The sequence below is a fragment of the Brachyistius frenatus genome, unplaced genomic scaffold (assembly GCF_029030835.1).
Source record: "Brachyistius frenatus isolate BFR_SWC_R1_liver_20210118 unplaced genomic scaffold, ASM2903083v1 Contig_142, whole genome shotgun sequence".
Classification (NCBI taxonomy): Eukaryota; Metazoa; Chordata; class Actinopteri; family Embiotocidae; genus Brachyistius; species Brachyistius frenatus.
The window spans coordinates 153,210-173,782 of record NW_027210741.1 but is presented as its reverse complement, the minus strand read 5'-3'; the positions used below and the strand labels follow the sequence as shown (position 1 = coordinate 173,782).

At 42.8% G+C, this 20,573-nt stretch overlaps 3 protein-coding genes across 8 annotated transcripts in view; 2 read left to right on the top strand and 1 right to left on the bottom strand.

The window, feature by feature from the left end:
• Positions 1-73: 73 nt before the first annotated feature.
• On the top strand, positions 74-4,705 carry rps6 (ribosomal protein S6). The gene is made up of 6 exons (XM_069715383.1): positions 74-127; positions 756-887; positions 1,357-1,567; positions 2,434-2,580; positions 3,946-4,103; positions 4,572-4,705. Exons 1-6 carry the CDS (start codon positions 122-124, stop codon positions 4,665-4,667), a joined length of 750 nt encoding a protein of 249 aa, XP_069571484.1. The 5' UTR covers positions 74-121; the 3' UTR covers positions 4,668-4,705.
• A 689-nt stretch (positions 4,706-5,394) lies between these two features.
• Positions 5,395-10,066, bottom strand: LOC138630840 (perilipin-2-like). The gene is made up of 7 exons (XM_069715420.1): positions 9,945-10,066; positions 9,457-9,527; positions 7,648-7,962; positions 6,977-7,059; positions 6,636-6,885; positions 6,400-6,551; positions 5,395-5,800 (listed from the first exon to the last, which is right to left on the bottom strand). Exons 1-7 carry the CDS (start codon positions 10,064-10,066, stop codon positions 5,459-5,461), a joined length of 1,335 nt encoding a protein of 444 aa, XP_069571521.1. The 3' UTR covers positions 5,395-5,458.
• Positions 10,067-11,018: 952 nt separating this feature from the next.
• LOC138630848 (nucleosome-remodeling factor subunit BPTF-like) overlaps positions 11,019-20,573 on the top strand; it is a 48,780-nt gene continuing 39,225 nt past the window's right edge. For all 6 annotated transcript variants that reach the window (XM_069715438.1, XM_069715434.1, XM_069715437.1 and 3 more), the window contains exons 1-4: positions 11,019-11,839; positions 13,710-14,532; positions 19,124-19,175; positions 19,435-19,603. In XM_069715438.1, the coding sequence (XP_069571539.1) occupies positions 11,266-11,839; positions 13,710-14,532; positions 19,124-19,175; positions 19,435-19,603 (1,618 nt within the window). In that variant the 5' untranslated portion in view covers positions 11,019-11,265. The remainder of the gene's footprint in view (positions 11,840-13,709; positions 14,533-19,123; positions 19,176-19,434; positions 19,604-20,573) is intronic.

Genomic DNA, 20,573 nt, shown 5'->3' with positions numbered 1-20,573 from the left:
TTCCAGTTACTTTTGAATTTTGTTAACCAGTTCTCGCGATAACATGATGCATATGTGAGATCGCGCAGCGGATATCCGGTCTCTTTTCCGTGGCAGACCATCGTAGGGCCAGTTTGGCAAAATGAAGGTAAAACATTACCCTGAGTGTTTTTTTCCGTATTAAGCTACTTTTTATAGAAATATTCTGGTTTGATTAAAGCCATGATTGTGAACTGTAAAGCCGACCGGATGAATGCAGAAATTGTGACTTTGCTGCTGAGGATGAGGTTTGATTGTAAAGAGAGCGAGCTGTCGGAAAGTGAGATGGATAAACATGGCCGCACACTTGAGAAATGTGCACCGAGTTCAAGCTTCAGTGGACCGCGATCAAGAGTTTTCAGTCCGTGGTTCATCCGAGGTTACATTAACGTGCGGTAACTATTGGACAACGTTATCCGCGAACGTTTTGAAAGTATTATTGCTCGCGGAGCAGCTAACGTCAGCGGGCTTTGAGCTCCGAGCCGGCGGAGAAGCTAACAGGCCTCTTAGCCACGTTACCGACCTCTCGAGCCGCCTCAGCTCGGAGAGGCTCGTCAGTCTCCGAAACACTTACGAGAGGGCATGATTGTTCTTTTGCTCCGATGTCAACTCCGTGGAAAGTTATAGTTCACCAGAAACTTTCAGAGTGAAGCCTCGTGTTGATGCTTCCTGCTTGATGAACTTCCCTGAGCTCACGTCCGATATGTCCAATAACAGCTTCCTTTGAATCCTTTCAGCTGAACATCTCGTTCCCCGCTACTGGCTGCCAGAAGCTGATTGAAGTTGACGATGAGCGTAAGCTGCGTACCTTCTATGAGAAGCGTATGGCCACCGAGGTGGCTGCTGACCCTCTGGGAGACGAGTGGAAGGTGAGTCTCCTCCAGACCTGATGGGATCTTGTCCTAACATGGGTGTTGTGTGTGTGTGTGTGTGTGTGTATATATAATGTTCAGTTGGACATGGCACACCAGTAGACCCTTTCTGACTGGCCTGTAGTCATTAAGGGGGGACAGCGTGTTGCCAGAGGAACAGTAGAGCTGCTCATCAAATGCACCCAGACCCTTAAACCATGGCTGATTGAACTGGCTTCGCTCTCTCAGTTCAGACTGCTGCTAAGCAAACAGCTCCCGCTTATTTTAAGGGCCCTCAGGGCTGTGTAACCCCTCTTGTTTTGACGAGGAAAAAGTTGAAGAATAATTGGCCTCAACGAGCCCCGTATTTGGTCGGGATTTGTGAAATGTTTATATTGTCGGAGGCAGTGATTTGTATTTGGTGAAAATCGCTTATCCCACGTAGAAAGACAGGCGAGTAATAACCTGTGCTCTCTTGCTTGTGCAGGGTTATATGGTGCGCATCAGCGGAGGCAACGACAAGCAGGGCTTCCCCATGAAGCAGGGTGTGCTGACCCACGGCCGTGTGCGCCTGCTCCTCAGCAAGGGCCACTCCTGCTACCGTCCCCGCAGGACTGGCGAGCGCAAGCGCAAGTCTGTCCGCGGTTGCATCGTTGACGCTAACCTCAGCGTTCTCAACTTGGTCATCGTCAAGAAAGGTAACGTGTTCAATGTGGCTCGTATGGACCGTTTTATGGAAATCGTCGATTTGATACCAAGTGTAAACTATTAACCAGTAAACCAACAGATTTCTGGATGGCTACACACATCAGCCTATTTGGTCAGATTTGAGGACGGATGTAAATCATGTGGATGGCACACCAGTAGACCCTTTCTGACTGGCCTGTAGTCATTAAGGGGGGACAGTGTGTTGCCAGAGTAACTGTAGAGCTGCTTACCAGATGCGACTAGACCCATTAACAGTGGATGGTTGAACTGCATTGCTCTCCCATTATATACTATAATTAATAACCCTAATGACTTTTTGTCTTCTTTTTTTTTTTAAGTAAAATAATTAAATACCAGATGCCGATATGTATTATCGACTCCAGTGGAAGACAAAGCAGAGGCGTTTTTGCAGGCAGCAATGTGCGAATTTCTTTGACATTAGTGGAGTTTCATGTTGAAGAATAGGATCATGGGTCAGTTTTTATAAAGTGTCTGTAGTGTGCTGATCTGTGGGCTGCAGACGGCTACCTTTTTCTTCCAGTAAACATTCTGTACCTCTGGATTTTGACTCATTTTGTTTTCAGCACAGGCATTAAAAAAAACTTAAGTAACCAAAATTCAGAGTCTAACTTTGTTTTGTAATTGTTTGGATCACTAGGGATATTGAACCAAGAAATTCTTATACTGAACGGTTTCAGACAAATACATGTACTGTTACACCCCAGGCTTTTATGGATTGTTTAATTGTGCAGGCAGAAAGATGTCATGAAGATGTGATTCGTGTAATTTGGAAGTGAACTTGGTTTTAATCAGCTTGATTGTTCAACTCATCTTCTGCTGATGTGGTTACTCTCAGGCGAGAAGGAAATTCCCGGGCTGACCGACAGCACTGTCCCTCGCCGCCTTGGTCCCAAGAGGGCTAGCAAGATCCGCAAGCTGTTCAACCTGGCTAAGGAGGACGACGTCAGGCAGTACGTTGTGAGGAGACCACTGACTAAAGAAGGTAAGACTCCAGACGTGTCCAATTGGGTTGGCTTGAAACAACTCAACACAAATGGTTGCATCTTAAGGCACAATTCCATCAAATATTTTCACAATTATTGATTGTAATTTGGCATTGATTAAATCCAAGTGTTTTGACATTTTATCGTCATAATTAAGGAACCACAACATCAAATCATCTTTATTTTTGTGTGATAGGTTTAAATATATACATAAACACTTCATTGTTAACTTGCAGTGAAAATCTGAAGAGGAGCAAAAGTTTCTGAGCTGAGGGTTTTTGTCATATAAAACATATGACTGCCTATGAGTGTGTCTTTGTGGGCTCTCTTAGTAATAATAAAATAAATTGCATTATTATACTCAAGAACTATGCATCTATACATCTAAAAAAAAATTGGGTAAACTTCTACTTGAACTCTGCATACAAACATGAAGTGATATAAGCCTGCACAGAAATGTTCTTGTCAGCCTTTTATTTGTTTGTTTAAAATGTGTTAAATACTTCACTGTGGGTTATTTTGCATAACGTAACTGCAAAAAATGTGGAGTAAGGCCATCCTGTGATAAATCAGGCCATTGGTGTACATGTCACATGACAAGCTTCATTGTTACGATAGTTTAGGTTGTTTTTTTTGCCTTGTATTGGCCAGTTTAAAAACGACAAAGTAAATCCCATTTCATATTTTTGCCTCATTTTGTTTTTGTTTTGTTGAGGGGGAAAAAAATACAGATAACAGCTTTTAAAACCCTTCCTGTTTCTTATGACTTCTGTAAATCACCATGGTAACTACGCCCTGCCAGTAATCACACTACATGAGTAGTGTTAAAATGCAGCGCTGCACTTGGAGTACGTTTTATTTTGACAATGTAGTGTACTTTCTGCAGCGTCTGGACTCTGCATTATCATTCAAATGTGGGTGGGAAAACTCAAATTAGGAACGCTGGCTATCTTGAGCATTTGATGAAAACCAGAAGCTCTTGGTAGTGCTTATCTCTCGGTTTCCTGTACGCACTCAGGTGCACTCTGCTGAGACCATTGAGCACTAATGATCAATAGGAATAAATGTAGGCAAGGGTTTGTCATTCTCAGTGGCTGCTGGTTAATATAAGGCAATGGGTTAAATACAATTACTTCTGTATTTAATTGCAGAATATTTAAAAAAAAAAAATTAAGTATCAGCTGATACTCATCATTGTTGATTGAAAAAGCTTTCTAAATTTGTAGAAGTTACTTTGACTAAGGTTAACCTATCGAAGATCCGACAGGGATTGAATCATTGTCTTTTTGAAAATGAAAGACACTTTGCAGGCTCACTTGACTTCACACTTCATTTATTTGTACATTGGTCTCCCACTTTGGTAGGCAAGAAGCCCAGAACTAAGGCTCCCAAGATCCAGAGGCTGGTGACGCCTCGTGTGCTGCAGCACAAGCGCCGCCGCATTGCCCTCAAGAGACAGCGCACCCAGAAGAACAAGGAGGAGGCTTCTGAGTATGCCAAGCTGCTGGCCAAGAGGATGAAGGTTAGTACTGATTTCCATAGTGTGTAATCATCAACTCCAGAAACATGGATCTCTGTAATATTTGTCTTACAAACACCTCCACCTGCTTTACTGACAGATCTGAACACCAAACATTCTAGTGGTACAAAATGTAACACTGGAGCTATCATATGTAGACGAGCCATTGCTCTAAAGAGCTTATATAACTTAGTCATTACTTATTTTGCAGTTCTATTTTTTTGTTATTTTCATCTATCTGTACGTTGCTCAAGTCTCCACATTAAAGAAAGTGGAATTTGTTTTTGCCGTGTCATGTGAAATCAACTGATAACTTTTTATGCTCAAATTGTATCATCTAACAGCTTACTGTTATCTTCAGAAATCATTGTGAAATGGATAGAACAGAACATTTAGGTACTTCGGGTACAAATAGATGCCATTTTCCCCATGAATAAGCATTTTGATTTACACACTTGTTCTCCCAAACAGGAGGCCAAGGAGAAGCGCCAGGAACAGATTGCCAAGAGGCGCCGCCTGTCTTCTCTGAGGGCATCCACATCCAAGTCAGAGTCCAGCCAGAAGTGAAATCCACACAATAAATAAAGTCATGTTTTGCTGAAAAATTGCTTGTGATTGTCATCCATTTTCAGGGGCCTTGTGACCATTTAGGTGTTAAGTCTTAACAGCCATCCAACTAAAGTTCGGAGTTCACAGCATGGAATGCAGCTGTAATGGAATTTATCATTTTCGATGCTCATCAGCAATATTCTAGTGGCAAACTGTTCAAAGATGTTTAACTGGAAACAGAATGGCATGAAGTTTGAATTTAATGATGCATTGATCCAATGTTTCTGGTCTGACATTAGAAACTGCTTGTTTGATCACACTTAAAATTTGAATTGCTTAGTAACCAAGTTAGTGGCTAGAGTCCATTCTAAAAATTGCTCTCTGAAACCCTTTGGACAAGTTTCATAACATCCTGCAGAACAGTTACATCAGCGGTCTTTCAACATGCCATGTGAAGGGGAGTTTTCAAATTCATAAAAAAAAAGCAAAGTTTAAAGATAAAACTTCCAGATTCCAAGAAACTGCATTGACATGCTACACACGACCACATGGTAGGGTGTGTGAATAGTTGGAGCGGCCTTCGCTACTTTCACCGTTTCCCCATGTTTTTGTATTTACTACAGCAGTTGCAGATTGCCTGCGTGGGTTCATCTCATGCAAAAGGATCCTGAACAGTCATCTGACCTGAAGGTTAATAAGAATCAAAGATGAATTTCAGACTTTTATTGACCAGTTGAACCTCCTTTCAAAAGTACTGGATCGTAAATTAAGCCCACGAAAATGTATATAATATTTACAGGAGCAAAACATCAATGTCGCACACATCGTTGTTCATTACAGCCACTGTCGAACACGGTCATCTTGGTAGCACTTCTCATTCGCCAGGTGGGTGTAGTTTGCAGGTAAACCTGGACCACGTTCGTTTCAGGAGAGGCCTCGGCAGCCTTAAGCCAACCTCTGACTTGATTAGACTTCTCCTGATGGGATGGTGGGCAGCCCAAATAAAACATCTTGATGATAAAGAACAACACAGACGCAACCTGATGCTGCAGGTATTGAGGCAGTCCTTGGAGTCTCCAGACCAGGGTCAGCCAGTTTGTCTTAAGGTCCTGAACCAGAGCCGAAGGCCTGGACAAACGCTTCATAACCAGCTGTGGAAAAGGACAAAAAGGAGCCAAAGTGGATATTTTGTTATGGGCTGAAAACGAGTGAGAAATGTGGTGCAATTGGTGAGTTACATAACACATTTTGACTTGTCCAAGCAGGAACTACGAGTCAATAATTAAATAATGATGGTTTAAATCCATTCAGCTGCTTCCGTCTTGGTACTGTGCATGCTGCCTCACTATCACACTTGTGCTTTTCCTGTTCTGACAACATTTTCTTTACATTTCCTGGTCCATTATCTAAAATTTAACATCGTTTTCATGAATAACATATTTTTGTACAGTGGCCCCCGAGAGCTCAACACACTACAAACTTGGAAGAAAAAAAAAAATGCATGCAAAAACACAAAAAGCTAATTAAGTAAACACCTTCACTAACTTGACAACATCCTGACAAGTGTATTAAATCAAAAGCTCTGTTTACATTGTAAATAAAAGGGAGCATGCAGAGTTTTCTAGTTACAATTAAATGACTACTAATGAGTCAGTATGTTTCTGAATAATTTGATATTTTGCGATTATTTCTAAACTTAATGCAGCTTCAGACACAACCAGCCTTCCTCGGTCATTGGAGCTCAGAGCACCTGAACAGACTGAATCCTGTATCCAACAGTGTGGTAGGTCCTCCTGCACAGTTTGACAGTGAGTGAGATCAGTCGTGCAGGATAACCTCTCCTCAGAGTGGCAGCCTCAAAACCCTTCACGGAGTGAGCTGCCGCTGCTGCCACTTCTTCTTCTTCTATGGACATAGAAAGGCAAATGTAGGTTTTAAATGGGACTTTAATCAGTTTCACACCAAAACCTCTGTTGTACCATCTACCTTTATCTTCTTCAGTGGGGGGAAGCACCTGGTCCATCAGAGTCTCTGACAGGTTCAGAGCAGAGTCCAGTCCCACACTGGCCACACTGACCGCTCTCTCTGCAAGTGACCGATTCTCACCATCATCCACCGGTTGCTTCCTGCTCATCGCCCATGTGACTGTGTGCTGCACACGCTCCACAGTTCCACTGGCTGCAACGCTCACCATATCCTGAATGCCGTGCAGTTGGCTCTTGGCAGAGGCAACAATCTGGGTGACGGAGACAAAAGCCAAACAGAAATGATCTGTACGTCATTGCCACTTTGAGAGGCCTGTTGGGATTTAAAAGCGGGAAAGTTACCTGCTCCGTTGGTGAGAGAAGCACAGGGAACGAAGTCTCCAGCCAGGTCAGACTTTTGCATGCAACATCATTCACAATGGAAACTGAAAACATATCAGTGAAGATATTTTGGGTGATAATTGGGTGTAAATATCACATTTGTGTACACATGCTGCATGACCTTACAAGGACAACATGATACGTTTTTAGTACCAGGGTTGTTCCAGCTGCTGAAAGCACGTGACATGTGAAAGCATTTCTTAAACTTTGTATGTACATTAGAAACTACAAGTCAATTACCTGACAAGTTTTAAATAATTTTTTTAAAGGAAGAAAAAATATATATATATTTGGGGGTAAACTACTCACACATGAGAATTCACTGCTCTTATTTATTTCATATGCTTTTAATTCTAACCTGTTAGGACAATGACACGAGCCTTCTGCATCACCTTGTGCTCTGGGATGTTGTTGATGCATTATGTTTTCTGACTATTTTCTCATTTCTTCTGTTTATCTCTTAAAAGTAACAGAAAAGTGATTGGAAATAGTTGTTAGTTGCAACGCAAATGTCAATTTACTGGGCATTTAGCCTAAAAGTAGGCTATTCCATGACCAAAAAAATATATAAAATAGGGTTGGTAGATTATGCCAATTACAGCCTTACATAGCTATTTGACAGACACACTCACTTTGAGGCTCCAGTTTAAGAATAACAGGTGAAACGCGGTTACAGGCGGCTGTTCCTAAAGTTGTAAAGCTGCCCTCCAGCACGTCACACGCCGACTTCAGGTTGGGATGGCTGCATTTAGTGTCACTGTACATATCTGACAATTTGCCACAAGCTGAACGAACCACGGGCAGTTTGGCGAGCCTGGCAGCTGCGCTCTGCACTTTCTGCAAGAAGACAGCAGAGAGACCAAAGCTGAACTCCAGACACCCTAAACCCTCGAAGGCATTTACTGTGACGTTCGCGGTGTCATTTGTAACTTTAGGATGTAAAACAACTGGAAGAATTGGACATTGAAGATTCACTTGAGTAAGCCCACAGTTAAGCACTAAGGAGGAGGTAGGGCTTCTTCTCGATTTTACTCACCAGATTGCTGTTCGTCGGCATGTTTAATTCAGTCTGATAGAGGAGAGGAAGTATCCTCAGAGAAACTTAAAACTTATTTGAACCATTTACCTGCTCAGGAAAAGGTTCAAGGCAACAAGCCGTTGATTGTGGTGGCACTCGCTCCCGAGAAAGCCTCTGCTCAAATAGCGTGCATGTGATCAATTAGAGCTCACCTGTTCTGCTCAAACGGTCTCCTCCCACATCTGCAGCGGTATGTCTAATAAACTATGACGTAAGATAAATCACTGGCTTAATTAACGTGATAAATAAAAAATGGTGGATGAATTTGTTGGTACATGAAAAAAAGAAAAACTCACAATTTTCTCTAATATAATTTTAAACTGACAAAAAATAATTGGCCTCCATCATTGATTGTTTCATATTGAGTCAAAATCAGACTTTGCTTTTGATTTTTGATTCAAAAGATTATTTTAGATAATAAAACAAAATAAAAGTGGCACTTGACAAAATTGATGGGTCTTAACCTAAAATTTTGTTGCACAACTTTCCAAGTCAATCACTGAAAACAAATGACCATTGTAGCCCCCTCTAGTGAGACTTTTGCACCTGACAACAGGTAGTTTGGTCCACCCTTCACCAACAAACTGCTCAAACTGTCTTGAGGTTTGAAAGGTGCCTTCTCCAGACAGCATTTCTCAGTTCTCTCCAGAGTTTGGAGCCATCCCGGGTGATTATAGCTGTGTTTTGGATCATCCTGTTGGAGGACCTGTTACTTGTGACTGAGACAGAGATTTCTGACACTTGGCAACATGTTTCGCTGCAGAACGCCTTGACAGTCTTGAGATTCCATTGTGCCCTCTACAAATTCAAGGCTTCCTGTGGCAGATGCAGCAAAGCAGCCCTAAAACAGAACCAGATCTCCTCCTTTTTTCACAGTATGGTGTTCTTTCCTTGGAAAACTTCATCTTTTTTCGTCTGTGAACACAGAGCTGATGTGACTCACCACAACGCTCTTATTTTGTCTCAACCATTTGTCTGAGTACATTTTTTCACATCTCACTTATGTGACAAATCTTTTTTAAAAGTACACTCTACATTCTTCTCGAACTGAAACTGACACACGAATAACAAATAAACTAAAACTAGTGAGTATTTTTTACTGCTTGTTAAGAACATTTTTCCTGTTAAGGATACTGTCCAGTATCAGTATCACATTTCCCTCATCTGAGTATGCCCATTGCTTTTTCTCTGAAACTGACCACATGTCCTTCACTGACAGTATCCTTCCTTGCAGTGCTGCTTTTTTGGTGGCTTTTCTCTTACCACATATAACTCAAATGGTTTACACATTTTTGGTGACAATTGAAATGGGGTGATGACTGTTTTGACGATGATGCTGTTGGCGTTTATCTCGGAAATGTACCGATGATACGAGGGTGAAAGGTGGTGGTGCTGAGAGGACCTGCGAGGGTCTGGGGCTGGCAGTGGGTGACTCTGCTCATACAAGAGCCAGCAGGTGATGGGGCTCGTGTCAGATGACTGCTGATATAAGGATTAGGCAGAAGAACCAGGCCATGCATGCAACCCGGGGGGGCAGTACTGTGGCAAGCCAGTTCTGAAGGTGTGGCATGGACGTATCACTGCCTCGCTCTCTTTTGATATTCTGGCTCCTGATACTCCATGACTACAGATAGCACCTAGCAGGTGCAGATGGGAGCCTGTAACATATTACTCGGTTTCAACTACTTTTGGTGGTAACTAATCTAACTCATCACTTTTTCCAGTCAAATAACTCACTAAAGTTTAAATGGGCTCATTACGCGTTACTTTTTTCATGTGTATAAATAACTGAGAACTGCAGAATATAGAACCTAGATGCTGCTTTTCCCCCCAATTTCCTGCTTCTCTTACTGGAGCGAGGACAGTTGGAAACCCAGAGGTCCACGGAGAGCAACCTCGGTGAAGCCGCTTGCACCTTCTATGGTGGGCCAGGACTGGGTAGCTCTGGATAGGGGCCCTGCACCAACCTCCATGTTCACCCTGACTACAACTTGGTCCAGGCTGCTGGGATTGTGTTGCTTTGGTGAAGGTTGGAGGGGGGGGAGACACAGGATTGTCCTGTCAGGAACAAGGACCAGACAAGAGGAGTTTCGCCTAACAAGGATAACTGCTGGTCCCCACTGGCCACAGCCTCCACCAACAAAGGTGCTGTCTTATAACAACAAAGGTCTTATATTGCAACTCTATTGCTACACATTAAAAGTTAATGGGCATCACTTTTTTTTATTTCTGTTACCTGAAATGACAAAAACAAATTGAGTCAGGTTCCTGGGTTAAAGAATAAACAAACAAACAAAAAGCCGTTTAAAGTTATATGAAATGCATCTGTTTATATGATAAAGTGCAGTTGTTTCTACATCCGCTTTATATTTCGCGTAAAAGTGTGTGTGGCACCAACTTTAATGACAGCAATTTGTATCTATGTAATAAAGCTCAATGTCGGACGTATTATCTTCTCGCCTCGCTTGCCTGTGACGACGATGGCGACAGTGTCATGAACGATGTTGTTTCACTGAATGCACTCGGCCCACCTGTGATTAAAACCATCGACCAGAAGCAGCAAACGCTAATATAGTGCTGTTGGCGGTCAGCGTTTGCATGGATAACTAATTTTATGAACTAGCACGGCAATGTATTGTAGAATAGTGAGTCACGTGACTTCACATCCTCGAGTGTCAAGTTAGAGAACAAGAACAGCCCTTCCGGTTCTGTTACAGGGAACTCATTGAATGGAAATCGTTTAAATCGCGTTTTTGGATGATCAAAATGGTCACATTGAAGACAAATGCCGAAAATGATTGATTCTGATACTTGCATTATGTTCTGCACACCATCAAATGTATTTAGTTTTTATTTTTATTTTGAAGGACATGGCACTTCACTTCCGGTCTGAGCCCGTTTCTCTAACGTTAGCTTGACGCAACACTCGGGCCTGCTGTGTTTTCAACGGAGGGAGAGCCGAGAAGAAAAATGGCGTCTGCAAGCGACCCAGAGCGGGACACCGGCCATTCAGTTTGAGCTTTCCGCCCCGAAATTGAGACCGGGGCTTGGTGGGGACCAGTCGGGAACCGTCACCAGACCTCTTAGTGTTTTTCTCTCCCGTTTTTCTCCGGTGTGCGTGGCTCATTCCAGCTCCGAGATTGAAGCGGAACAGAAGAGACTCTCTCCTACAATGAGGGGGAGAAGAGGAAGGCCGCCCAAACAAGCAGCCGTGATGCGGGAAGGTTCACCCGGGCCAGTCCGCGGCTCTCGGGGCGGCAGGAGCAGAGGGATGCGTGGACGGGGAAGAGGCAGGGGACGGGGTCGGGGACGGGGAGGAAGTGGCAGCGTTTGCGGCACGGGCTCCGTGGACGTGGATACAGAAATCTCCGGTCGAGAGAACTTTCATTCGTCCCGGGGCCGCAGGAAAGTTGGTGCCTCCACCACGGCGGCTGCCGCGGCATCGCGGGGCAGAGGAGGCAGAGGGAGAGGCAGGGGGTCGAGAGGCGGCCGCGGCGGGAGAGGCGGAGTGAGGCGGCCTCAAACGAAGGTGGTCTACGACGACAACAGCGACGAGGAGGATGATAATTTCAGCTACCGGTCGGACGAAGACGAACTCCTGAACGACAACCCTTCGTCGGATCTTGAAGAAGAGGAGGCCTTGGGAAACGAGTCGGACTATCTGGAGGAACTACCAGATGATGATGATGCCAGCTACTGCACCGAGAGCAGCTTCAGAAGCCACAGCACGCTCGGTAGCACCCCAGGTACGTTCGTTTGCAAGTGCACGCACTTCACCAAAGCAGGTGTGCATTACTTAAAGTGTGAATTTTATTTTTTAGCTCAGCACAGAAACCAAGCCGCATTGTTCAAAATGGAGCTTGCACTCAGAAACAGGCCTTTGTTTACCGTGTGCTCTGCTGGCTGCTGGCTGGCAGATCTGCCCCGCGCTCCAACCGGCTCTCGTGTTTTGGACTTTTGTCGGATCAGCACATTTCTGTTGTCCTTTTTTTTTTTTTTTTTTTTTTTTAATTAACACTTTCTTCGTGTTTTTACGTCTGGCTTTTTTTTTTTTTTTAACTCGCGCGGTTTATCCTTTGTTTTTATAAGCGCCGAGAAACAGGACGCATGAACAGTGTTTTGCTACTTTGTGTTCATTTCATTCATTCATTCATTCAGCATTTCCATTTAAAAATTATTTTTTTTTAACTGTAGCTATAAGTGTAGTTTTGCATCGTCAAAACACGTAATTTATAAACAATGTTTCAATGTGGAAATTAACTAAATAGTTCCCGGTGCTACTTTTTCTAAAACTACAGTACATAATAAAAGTGAAACCAGTGAAATAAATAACAACTTTTGAGATATTTACGTGCCGTCAGACCTGTACGCGCTTTTTGCACGTCTATTTCTGAAGGCATCTTTTAGTGGCTACTGAGTGACTTTGACTGGCATGTGTGTGTTGAAGTGAGGCGCTCCTCTTTTCACTTGTTGCAAACATCAACTCATTACGTAGTGCACCGTTACCATAGTAACCTCTAATATGTTCATAAAGATGTGGAAATTAGATCCCATTTATGGACAGTCGTGTTAGTAAAGTCTGCAAAAATCAATTGCCGCGTCTGTGTTGCTGTGCAGTGCACTGGAAGTAGCATGCCAACTACTGGAAGTAATTCTAGACAGGATTTGACAAATAGCTCAAAGGGGGATCCAGACTTGGATGTTTTGTGCATTCCAGTAACTCCAACAGTAAAAACTTTCTCCCGTTGTCATCTCTTTTTATTCTTTGGCTACGTTTTCTTTAAACCAAAAATATTTTTCTTGAAATGCATTTGAATGTAATTTTATTTCTTGATTAATTCAGTGTTAACACCTCTGCTACCTTCTGGTCAGGCTTGGACGGCATTTAAATTAGTTCAGGGATTACCCACATACCTCTCCACTTCCAGTGACCGGGCTGACGGCTTTTGCCACTGATGTGTTAACATGGCAGCGTTGTGCAGCCTAGTGTGAGGGGTCTTTTATAAAACAAGTTATAAAACGGACATTACAATTAGAGGAGGGGGACAAAGTCAATTATTAGCAATTAGCTTAGTGTTGATATTTTATTAGATAAATATATTTTTCATGTACATACAACATTTGTGACTTTTTTGTTGCATTAAGACAGATTGAAATGAGATGAACTTTATTTTATCTGACAAAACAGATGTTGGCAAAATTTCCTTTGAGGACATAACTAGAGGTTCAAAAAAGGGTAATACAGTGAACCCTCGTTTTTCGCGGGGGTTACGTTCCAAATAGAAACCGTGATAGGCGAAATCCGTGAAGTAGTAACCTTTATTTTACAATTGAAATAGATAGAACTGGACATTAAATATATCTACGTTACATATAGTCGTAATGTGATTTCAATGCACGATGCAAATCCGTGAAGCAGCGAGACCGTGAAAGGTGAACCGCGTTATAGCGAGGGTTCACTGTATATCAGAATATAGGTTATCTCAATACTTTGCATCTTGCAACTAATGTTTAAAATCGCATTCAAAGCGTATTGTGACTTAAGTATATTTTTTAATCATGAGGCCTCTCTCCGGCCTCTCCTGACGCTTTTTCTTTTACTTTTACTTGATGCAGGTCGGAGAAGGAGTCGGGCACTGCGAACACAGTCTCCCATTCTTGAGGCTAAGGACATTCCTCTCTTGGAGCTTCCAAAGTCCTCTGAGGACCTCCTGGTTCCTACCTCACAGCTCCTCAATGTGTCTGCCGTCTACGAGGTCCTCCGCAACTTTGGCACAGTGTTACGGCTCTCTCCGTTCCGCTTTGAGGATTTCTGTGCAGCTTTGGCCAGCCAGGAGCAGTGCACACTGCTGGCAGAGACTCACATCTCCCTACTCAAAGCTATTCTCAGAGAGGAAGACACTTCCAACACCACATTTGGTCCCGCTGACGTGAAAGACTCTGTCAACTCCACTCTGTACTTTGTGGATGGTATGACTTGGCCGGAGGTGGTGCGGGCATACTGCGAGAGTGACCCGGAGTACCGGCACATTCTGCCTTTCCAGGAAGGCGAGGATTACCCGTATGAACCATTGGAGAGCAAAATCAAAGTTCTTCAGTTTTTGGTGGATCAGTTTCTGGCAACCAACATTGCTCGGGAGGAGCTCATGTCAGAAGGGGTGGTTGCCTACGACGACCACTGCAGGGTGTGCCATCGTCTTGGTGATCTGCTGTGCTGTGAGACATGCTCAGCTGTTTACCATCTGGAGTGTGTGAAGCCACCTCTGCAGGAAGTTCCAGAGGATGAGTGGCAGTGCGAGGTGTGCGTGGCACACAAGGTACCCGGTGTGGCGGACTGCATCCCAGAAGTGCAGAAGAGCAGGCCGTTTATTCGACAACTACCAGTCGGCTACGACCGAAACAACCGTAAATACTGGTTCCTGAACCGCCGCATTGTCATGTAAGTTCACAGTGTTTCATTTGGCGCTAAGATTCTTGCACAGGTTTTAGCAGTTTTACAGCCTTGCACATTGATGACATGTTTTCAAGTTATTCATCAAAGTCACTAAAATATGCATGATCAGTGAAACCCTTTAGGGAGGGCTAACTGACTGAACACATTTATTTGAGCTTTACTCCATGAATATGTTCTCAGTTTAAATTTAAAGAGGTCTCCTGTCAAGATAGAAGCATCGTTACAGGATATGACTGACACAAAGCGAACACACACGGTCATTGATTTCATGTTGTCAAAGATTGGAGGGAGTGTTTTGGTGCGCGCGGTGTTCTTTTAAAGCAGTTTAATCCACTCTGAGGCAGAGTCCCCAAAGCCGTCACAGAATTTGGAGTCATATCAAACTGAGGAGGTTTCATGAATGTCCTAAACCATCTGCAAGTGCAGTTATAAACACCATAATGAAGGGCAAAACAGCCAGTAATCTTTCAGCATATTCTTGTGCGATACAATGAATACTTTTGCTGCTGTGCCAGCAGCTCATGTACCACAATACTTGTGGGTCTGTTTGCTTCATCGCAGCTATTTATTTACAGATTGGCAACAGTGAGATTAGTGGTCCTCTTGAAATATACCACACACAGTTATAATGTCTGTCAGGCTTTTTCTGTAGTCATCCAAGGCATTAATAAGGCTTCTATGATATGGGAGACCTGGACTGTATTGAACACTTGTTCAACCTGTATTTAGACCCCCTTCACTCATAAGAAAATATTGTCAGAAAATATTCCCTGAGCCGCTAAAACTCATATTTTCAGATGTAGTTCATAACTCACGGCCACAGAATTGGTCATAAACTTGAATGATTCTTTAAATGTAAATTATATTAAACCTGCAGTGTGCAACTTTTGTCCCCCACTTTCAGCCAGTGAGAATAATTACCAAAACACTGAGGACTCGTCTTAAGCTCTGCGTTGGCCTACTCTGTTGCTACTGTTGAATCTTTTAAAACGGTGGGAAATTTGGTTTAAGCATCACGATCTCCACAAAATGACGCGTTTCACTCTCAGAATTTGATCTGTTCAGTCCGATAACACTGGGAAAGTCTACAAGTGATGCACGATTGAATTATTTTATCCCCATTTAAGTTAGCATATGGCTCAACCTGAAGTTAAATGGCTCGGCTGGTGTAAGTGTCTGGTGCACATGCTCTGCCCATGGGGTTTGGCCGTTATGAATTCATCCGGACAGCACAGGTACGTCTCACCAGATGTCAGATTTAAAAACTTTGTTTACTGTGAAACACAGAGAGATTAATCTGATGTTATTGGCTTAACCGGCATTGTGTGGATTCCTGGACTATAGTTTTAAATTGAATACTGATAAATGTGTTAAATCTGAGATTAGCCCAGGTTAGGAGAGAGGTCATAAAGGGTGACCTGCATTGACTCATTCAGTATGGCAGTTTTTAAAAGCACAGGTCAACATAGTCTCATGAGTGCAAATGCAATATTCGGCGTTTCTACCTGAAGGTGCAAAATACTGGGAAGGAACATGCAAATAGATACATTTAGCAGCGTCAACGATATTTACTAAACCTGAAAGTAGAAATAGGAGAAGTGATTGTGTGTGTATTTTAGTACAACTGAAAGGAACGTATTAATCAGGTGCGCAAATCTGGAGAGACGACTGCTCTTATTGTGGTGAGAAGGAGACACAGGGAAACCAAAGAATACGTTGAGAATGTGGTTTTACACCTGTGGAAACATTTCTGAGATGACAGAGAGAAAAATTATTCAGACATAGTGTTTGTCCAGCGATGACATTTCTGAGTTATTGAATAAACTGAAGGATGATTGACAGCCAACAACACGGAGGAGCCACGAAATACCAACAGGTAAAAAAACTTCTTACAACTCAGCATTGTCCTGCTTCTGGGTCGTTCCAGCGTGTAGCTGCTTGGATGTCCCACCCAGTCCTGTTATTCAGGTGTGCTGTCACATGTCCTGAATGTGTCCCTCAGAATTCACAGGTAGCTTCGTAAGGTTCACGAGCACTCGCGAGGCACTAAGTGAAAAGTCACCTGTCATCACAGAAAGATCTGGACCTGCTGATCAGTGTTTGTTAGATGTTCTGATCTCTTTTTGTTTTTCCCACATTATTGACTTCCTTGCTGATAATCTCCTATATACCGTTTTGTTCTTGTTATATTTATATTTCTTAATTTCAGTGGGATCAGATTTCCTTTTCCTTTTGCGGTCGCTCTGTTTTCAATTGCTGGAATCACTTTAACACGCGCAAACCCCTCATTTAAATACAGCGATTTGCACCTGATATCAGTGTCTCAAATACTCTTATTAAATCACCTGCAAAATTGGTGCGAAATAAATGTGCAAACTTTTGGAAAAAACATGCAATTTAGTACCCTTTGTTTGAGGTCTTAGTAAATCAGGTCCTAAGTTGTTTGACCTGACAGATTTACATAACAGGTAATACACCAGAAGAACTACAACATAAGGTCCTTCGAAAGACTTACATAGGCTGTGTTTCTATGACTATGATGTAGCTACGCTCTCTGTGGGAACAAGGTAAATGATTGTAAAGTATATTTTCCCACTGCTGACAATTCCCAGTGATTAAAGCAAGCTTATCAGTAACTTTGTTTCTTACACAACTACAGATCTGAACGTTTGTTGGGACCTGTTGTTTAGTAAAGCAAAAATATCGGCATCCTTATGTAGTTTCGAACATACCCTGACCATCAGCAGTATCGGTCCCTCGCGTGAACAAATTATATCGGTATTGAGCAGTCACAGAAGGTGTGTGTGTGCTGGGTCAGCAGCAGCAGACGGCCTGCTACATAAACCATAAAGGAGCGCGGATCACCTGAGCAATGCAAGATTTAAGAGGGTCGATGTCCTGAGGTTTGGCTCCGCTGCGTTTCACGCTCTTCTTTTCTTTCTGCTGCGTCCTGATCACCAAATTGACTCCCTGCAGGTGTTGAGTAGTCAGTGCTCAGTCTCCCCTCAGAGGCTGCGTGTTCATGTGTACAAGTAGTGCGGACAGAAAGAAGTTGTGACTGGAAGGATGAATGTTCAGCGATGGTTTGGAAGGATGCTGCTGTTTCATGGTCTCAGGCTTCACAGCCCGTCCGCGTGGATTACGCTGGAGCTGCTGCTGCATGAAGTGTCCTGTGACGCACGGGTCCATCCATTTCCATGGAAACCTCAGGGAGGGCTGCTTTTTGACATATATTTCTAATTCTTTCAAACATTTTTAAAGTGTCATGTAGAGCCTTGCTAATGAAACTGATGAAGTTATTTGGTAAGATACATTTATCAGTTTTGCCATAAATGAACATGATTATTGTTGTGATTTTATTGATTTTAATCTTATCACCATGGCCCACTCAGGGTGTTTACTGTAATTGAACAAAATACTTCCATCGGTTCATTTTATGTTGCTTACTCTCAATATCAGACAAGATTTGCAGACAGTTAAATACAAAACGTAGCTTTAAAGCCAAATTATAATTCTTCTCAGCACCAAAGATATCCTGTCCAAGTTGTTCCTAACTGCCAAGCATGGGCACCGGCTCTGAAATGCTGTTTCGGAAGGAAAAAAAAGATTTATTGTTATTAGGAAATTGTTGCCAAGAGACCTGAGGGGAAAGTGAGCCCTGTGAATGTAAAACACAAACTGTACCTCTGATATATGCATCAATGTGTGTTTGTCTAACGTATATACAATATGCCTCATTTTAGAAGTCCGAACATTCGCCATATGCAGCTCCTGGTTGTGGGTACAGCTGCAGCTGCTTTACGTGGCTGTGACTGTGGATGTGGTCACTGCTTGGACTTCAGTTGCCTTTGTGGTCGAATTTGTGGTGCTCTTGATATGTCCAGCTGTACTTTTTAAATATTTGAAACTGCAGTGTTTCTATGACTGATGTGTTACCAACACAGAAGCTTTAATACAACGCTCAGCCAGTACAACCACAACTACATTCAACTGCTGCATGTAGATAATGTTGAAGCGACTCATTTATAGCTGCCATAATTTTAATAACCAATAGCACGGCCATGACTGCAGCCAAAGCCACAGTCACAGTGTGAGCTGTCGTCCCACCGCTGCAGTCAAAATCACATCTGTGTCAATCAGCCTCAGCAGCAGTCAGCGAAACCTCTCCTTTAGTTCTCTCTCTAAATTCGGACTAGCAGACATGTTGTGCCTGAGCAGCCACAGCTGAGAGAGAGCTGTTGTCTCAGCCAGGCGGCTGTCTACTACGTGATACACGATATCGTATGATATTACAGCTCAGCCTTTCTCTGTGCATTAGAGGAAATGCAGATGTTACATAGCGATATATGTAGTGTGAGGTAACACAAAAGTTGCCCAGAAAAAAATAAATCTCCACCGTCCGTGACTCACAATTTCATGCGAAAAGTTAAAGGGGAAAAAAAATAAATCCAAATAGCATTAAATGGCATACAGAAAGCAAACACTTGTGCAGCATGCTGTTTCCTCTTTATCCTGACGCTTGTAATATTTACACAAGTCTTCCTCCTTTTTCTCTTTTCCCATTTCTCCCCTACAGTGAGGAGGATGGCGAGCAGGAGGACCAAGCCATCTGGTATTACAGCACCAAGGTAAATGGGACTTATCTTGTTCTCTTGCTGGGGTTATATGCTCCTCCCGGAATCACATATAATCGTTTCGTTCTCCCTTGTTTGTCGTTATTTACATGTTACCACATGTACATGTGCCACAAACCTGTTATTTCTTTTGAAAACAAAAAAGTACACCCTAACTTTTCCCTGTATTTTGCTGGTTAGACGTTTATAACCTTTAGCTTATGATGTGTAATATATTGCTGCCATTAAACTCTCTAAACTCTGCCCTCTCCAGGTCCAGCTAGCTGAGCTGATAGATGGCTTAGATAAGGAGTACTGGGAGGCTGACCTGTTTGCGGCCCTTGAGGAGATACGGGACGAGGTGCACGCGCATATGGACATCACTGAAGACCTAACCAACAAGTCCCGTGGCAGCAACAAGTGTTTCCTCGCTGCTGCCAATGGTAAAGAGCTTGTCATTCTTTTTCCTGTTTGTAAAACAATCTCTGATATTTAGAGATGCTCTATGTGATTGAGTTTAATCATGGCGAAAAGGGGAAGACCAAAGTCATTTTTCCACTTTCTCCTCATTCCTCTGCCTGCTTTCTCGCCAAACTAATGAATGCCACCCAGTCATAGATGGCTTGGACATAGGAATCAACCCAGCTATTATGTAAGCTCACTCTGGTCCCGGTCTGGCCCCCGTCCAACACTTGAGCTTCCCTTCAGTCCTTCATTCTGTCCTCTCTGCTTGCTGAGCATCATACAAAATCCTATGTATGTTTTTATTGGTTAAAAATGATGCACGTTTGAGCACATCCTGTTCACAGCGATCAGTTTGCTGTTACAATTATGCTTTGGAAAAAAAACTACACTTTACATTGTGCTGCTATTTCTGCTGTTAACTTTTGATGCAACAACTCGGGTGGAAACGAGCACTTCTAACAAGTGTCTGCTGTGTTAAAGATGCTCTAAATCAGCAGACTTTAGTCTGTTTTTACCCCCCAAGATGGAAGTTGACAAAACAGGCCTGGAAAAACATTTGCCACTTGAAAGAATACGTTAAGCTCCTGTCAAACATCATCAAAATGGCAACAGCTTTTTTTTTTTTTTTCCTTCTCTGAAGTTTTTGTTTCTTTTGCTGGAGTGCTCAGTACCAGCTAGCTCAGCAACATCACAGGAGTGTAAAGTTAACGCATTTCATACAAGTATTACTGAGATGCACAAGTGATTAATTAGTCAGGAAAGTGCGAGGGAAAAAAATGCCCTTAAGGGCATCTGCTTATTTCTTTAGAAGCCTGTGCTGGTTTGTATATTTGGCTCATCTATAAGACTGCATCCAAATCATGAAACAGTTTTTAGAAATCTCCTTAGCTTTTTTTTTTTTTTAATTCATTTTCAATTAAATGTAGTTAATACGCAGTTTTTATAAGC

What these genes read in the sequence shown, in the direction of transcription:
- LOC138630840 (XM_069715420.1), bottom strand. Translation starts at nt 10,066, where the DNA reads ATGGAGGTTGGTGCAGGGCCCCTATCCAGAGCTACCCAGTCCTGGCCC. An exon ending in TTCCAACTGTCCTCGCTCCA is followed by an intron (nt 9,528 to 9,944) that starts GTAAGAGAAGCA and finishes TTGTATGAGCAG; the next exon opens with AGTCACCCACTGCCAGCCCC. An exon ending in TTCTCTCACCAACGGAGCAG is followed by an intron (nt 6,886 to 6,976) that starts GTAACTTTCCCG and finishes TCCGTCACCCAG; the next exon opens with ATTGTTGCCTCTGCCAAGAG.
- rps6 (XM_069715383.1), top strand. An exon ending in CTCTGGGAGACGAGTGGAAG is followed by an intron (nt 888 to 1,356) that starts GTGAGTCTCCTC and finishes TTGCTTGTGCAG; the next exon opens with GGTTATATGGTGCGCATCAG. An exon ending in TGCTGGCCAAGAGGATGAAG is followed by an intron (nt 4,104 to 4,571) that starts GTTAGTACTGAT and finishes TCTCCCAAACAG; the next exon opens with GAGGCCAAGGAGAAGCGCCA.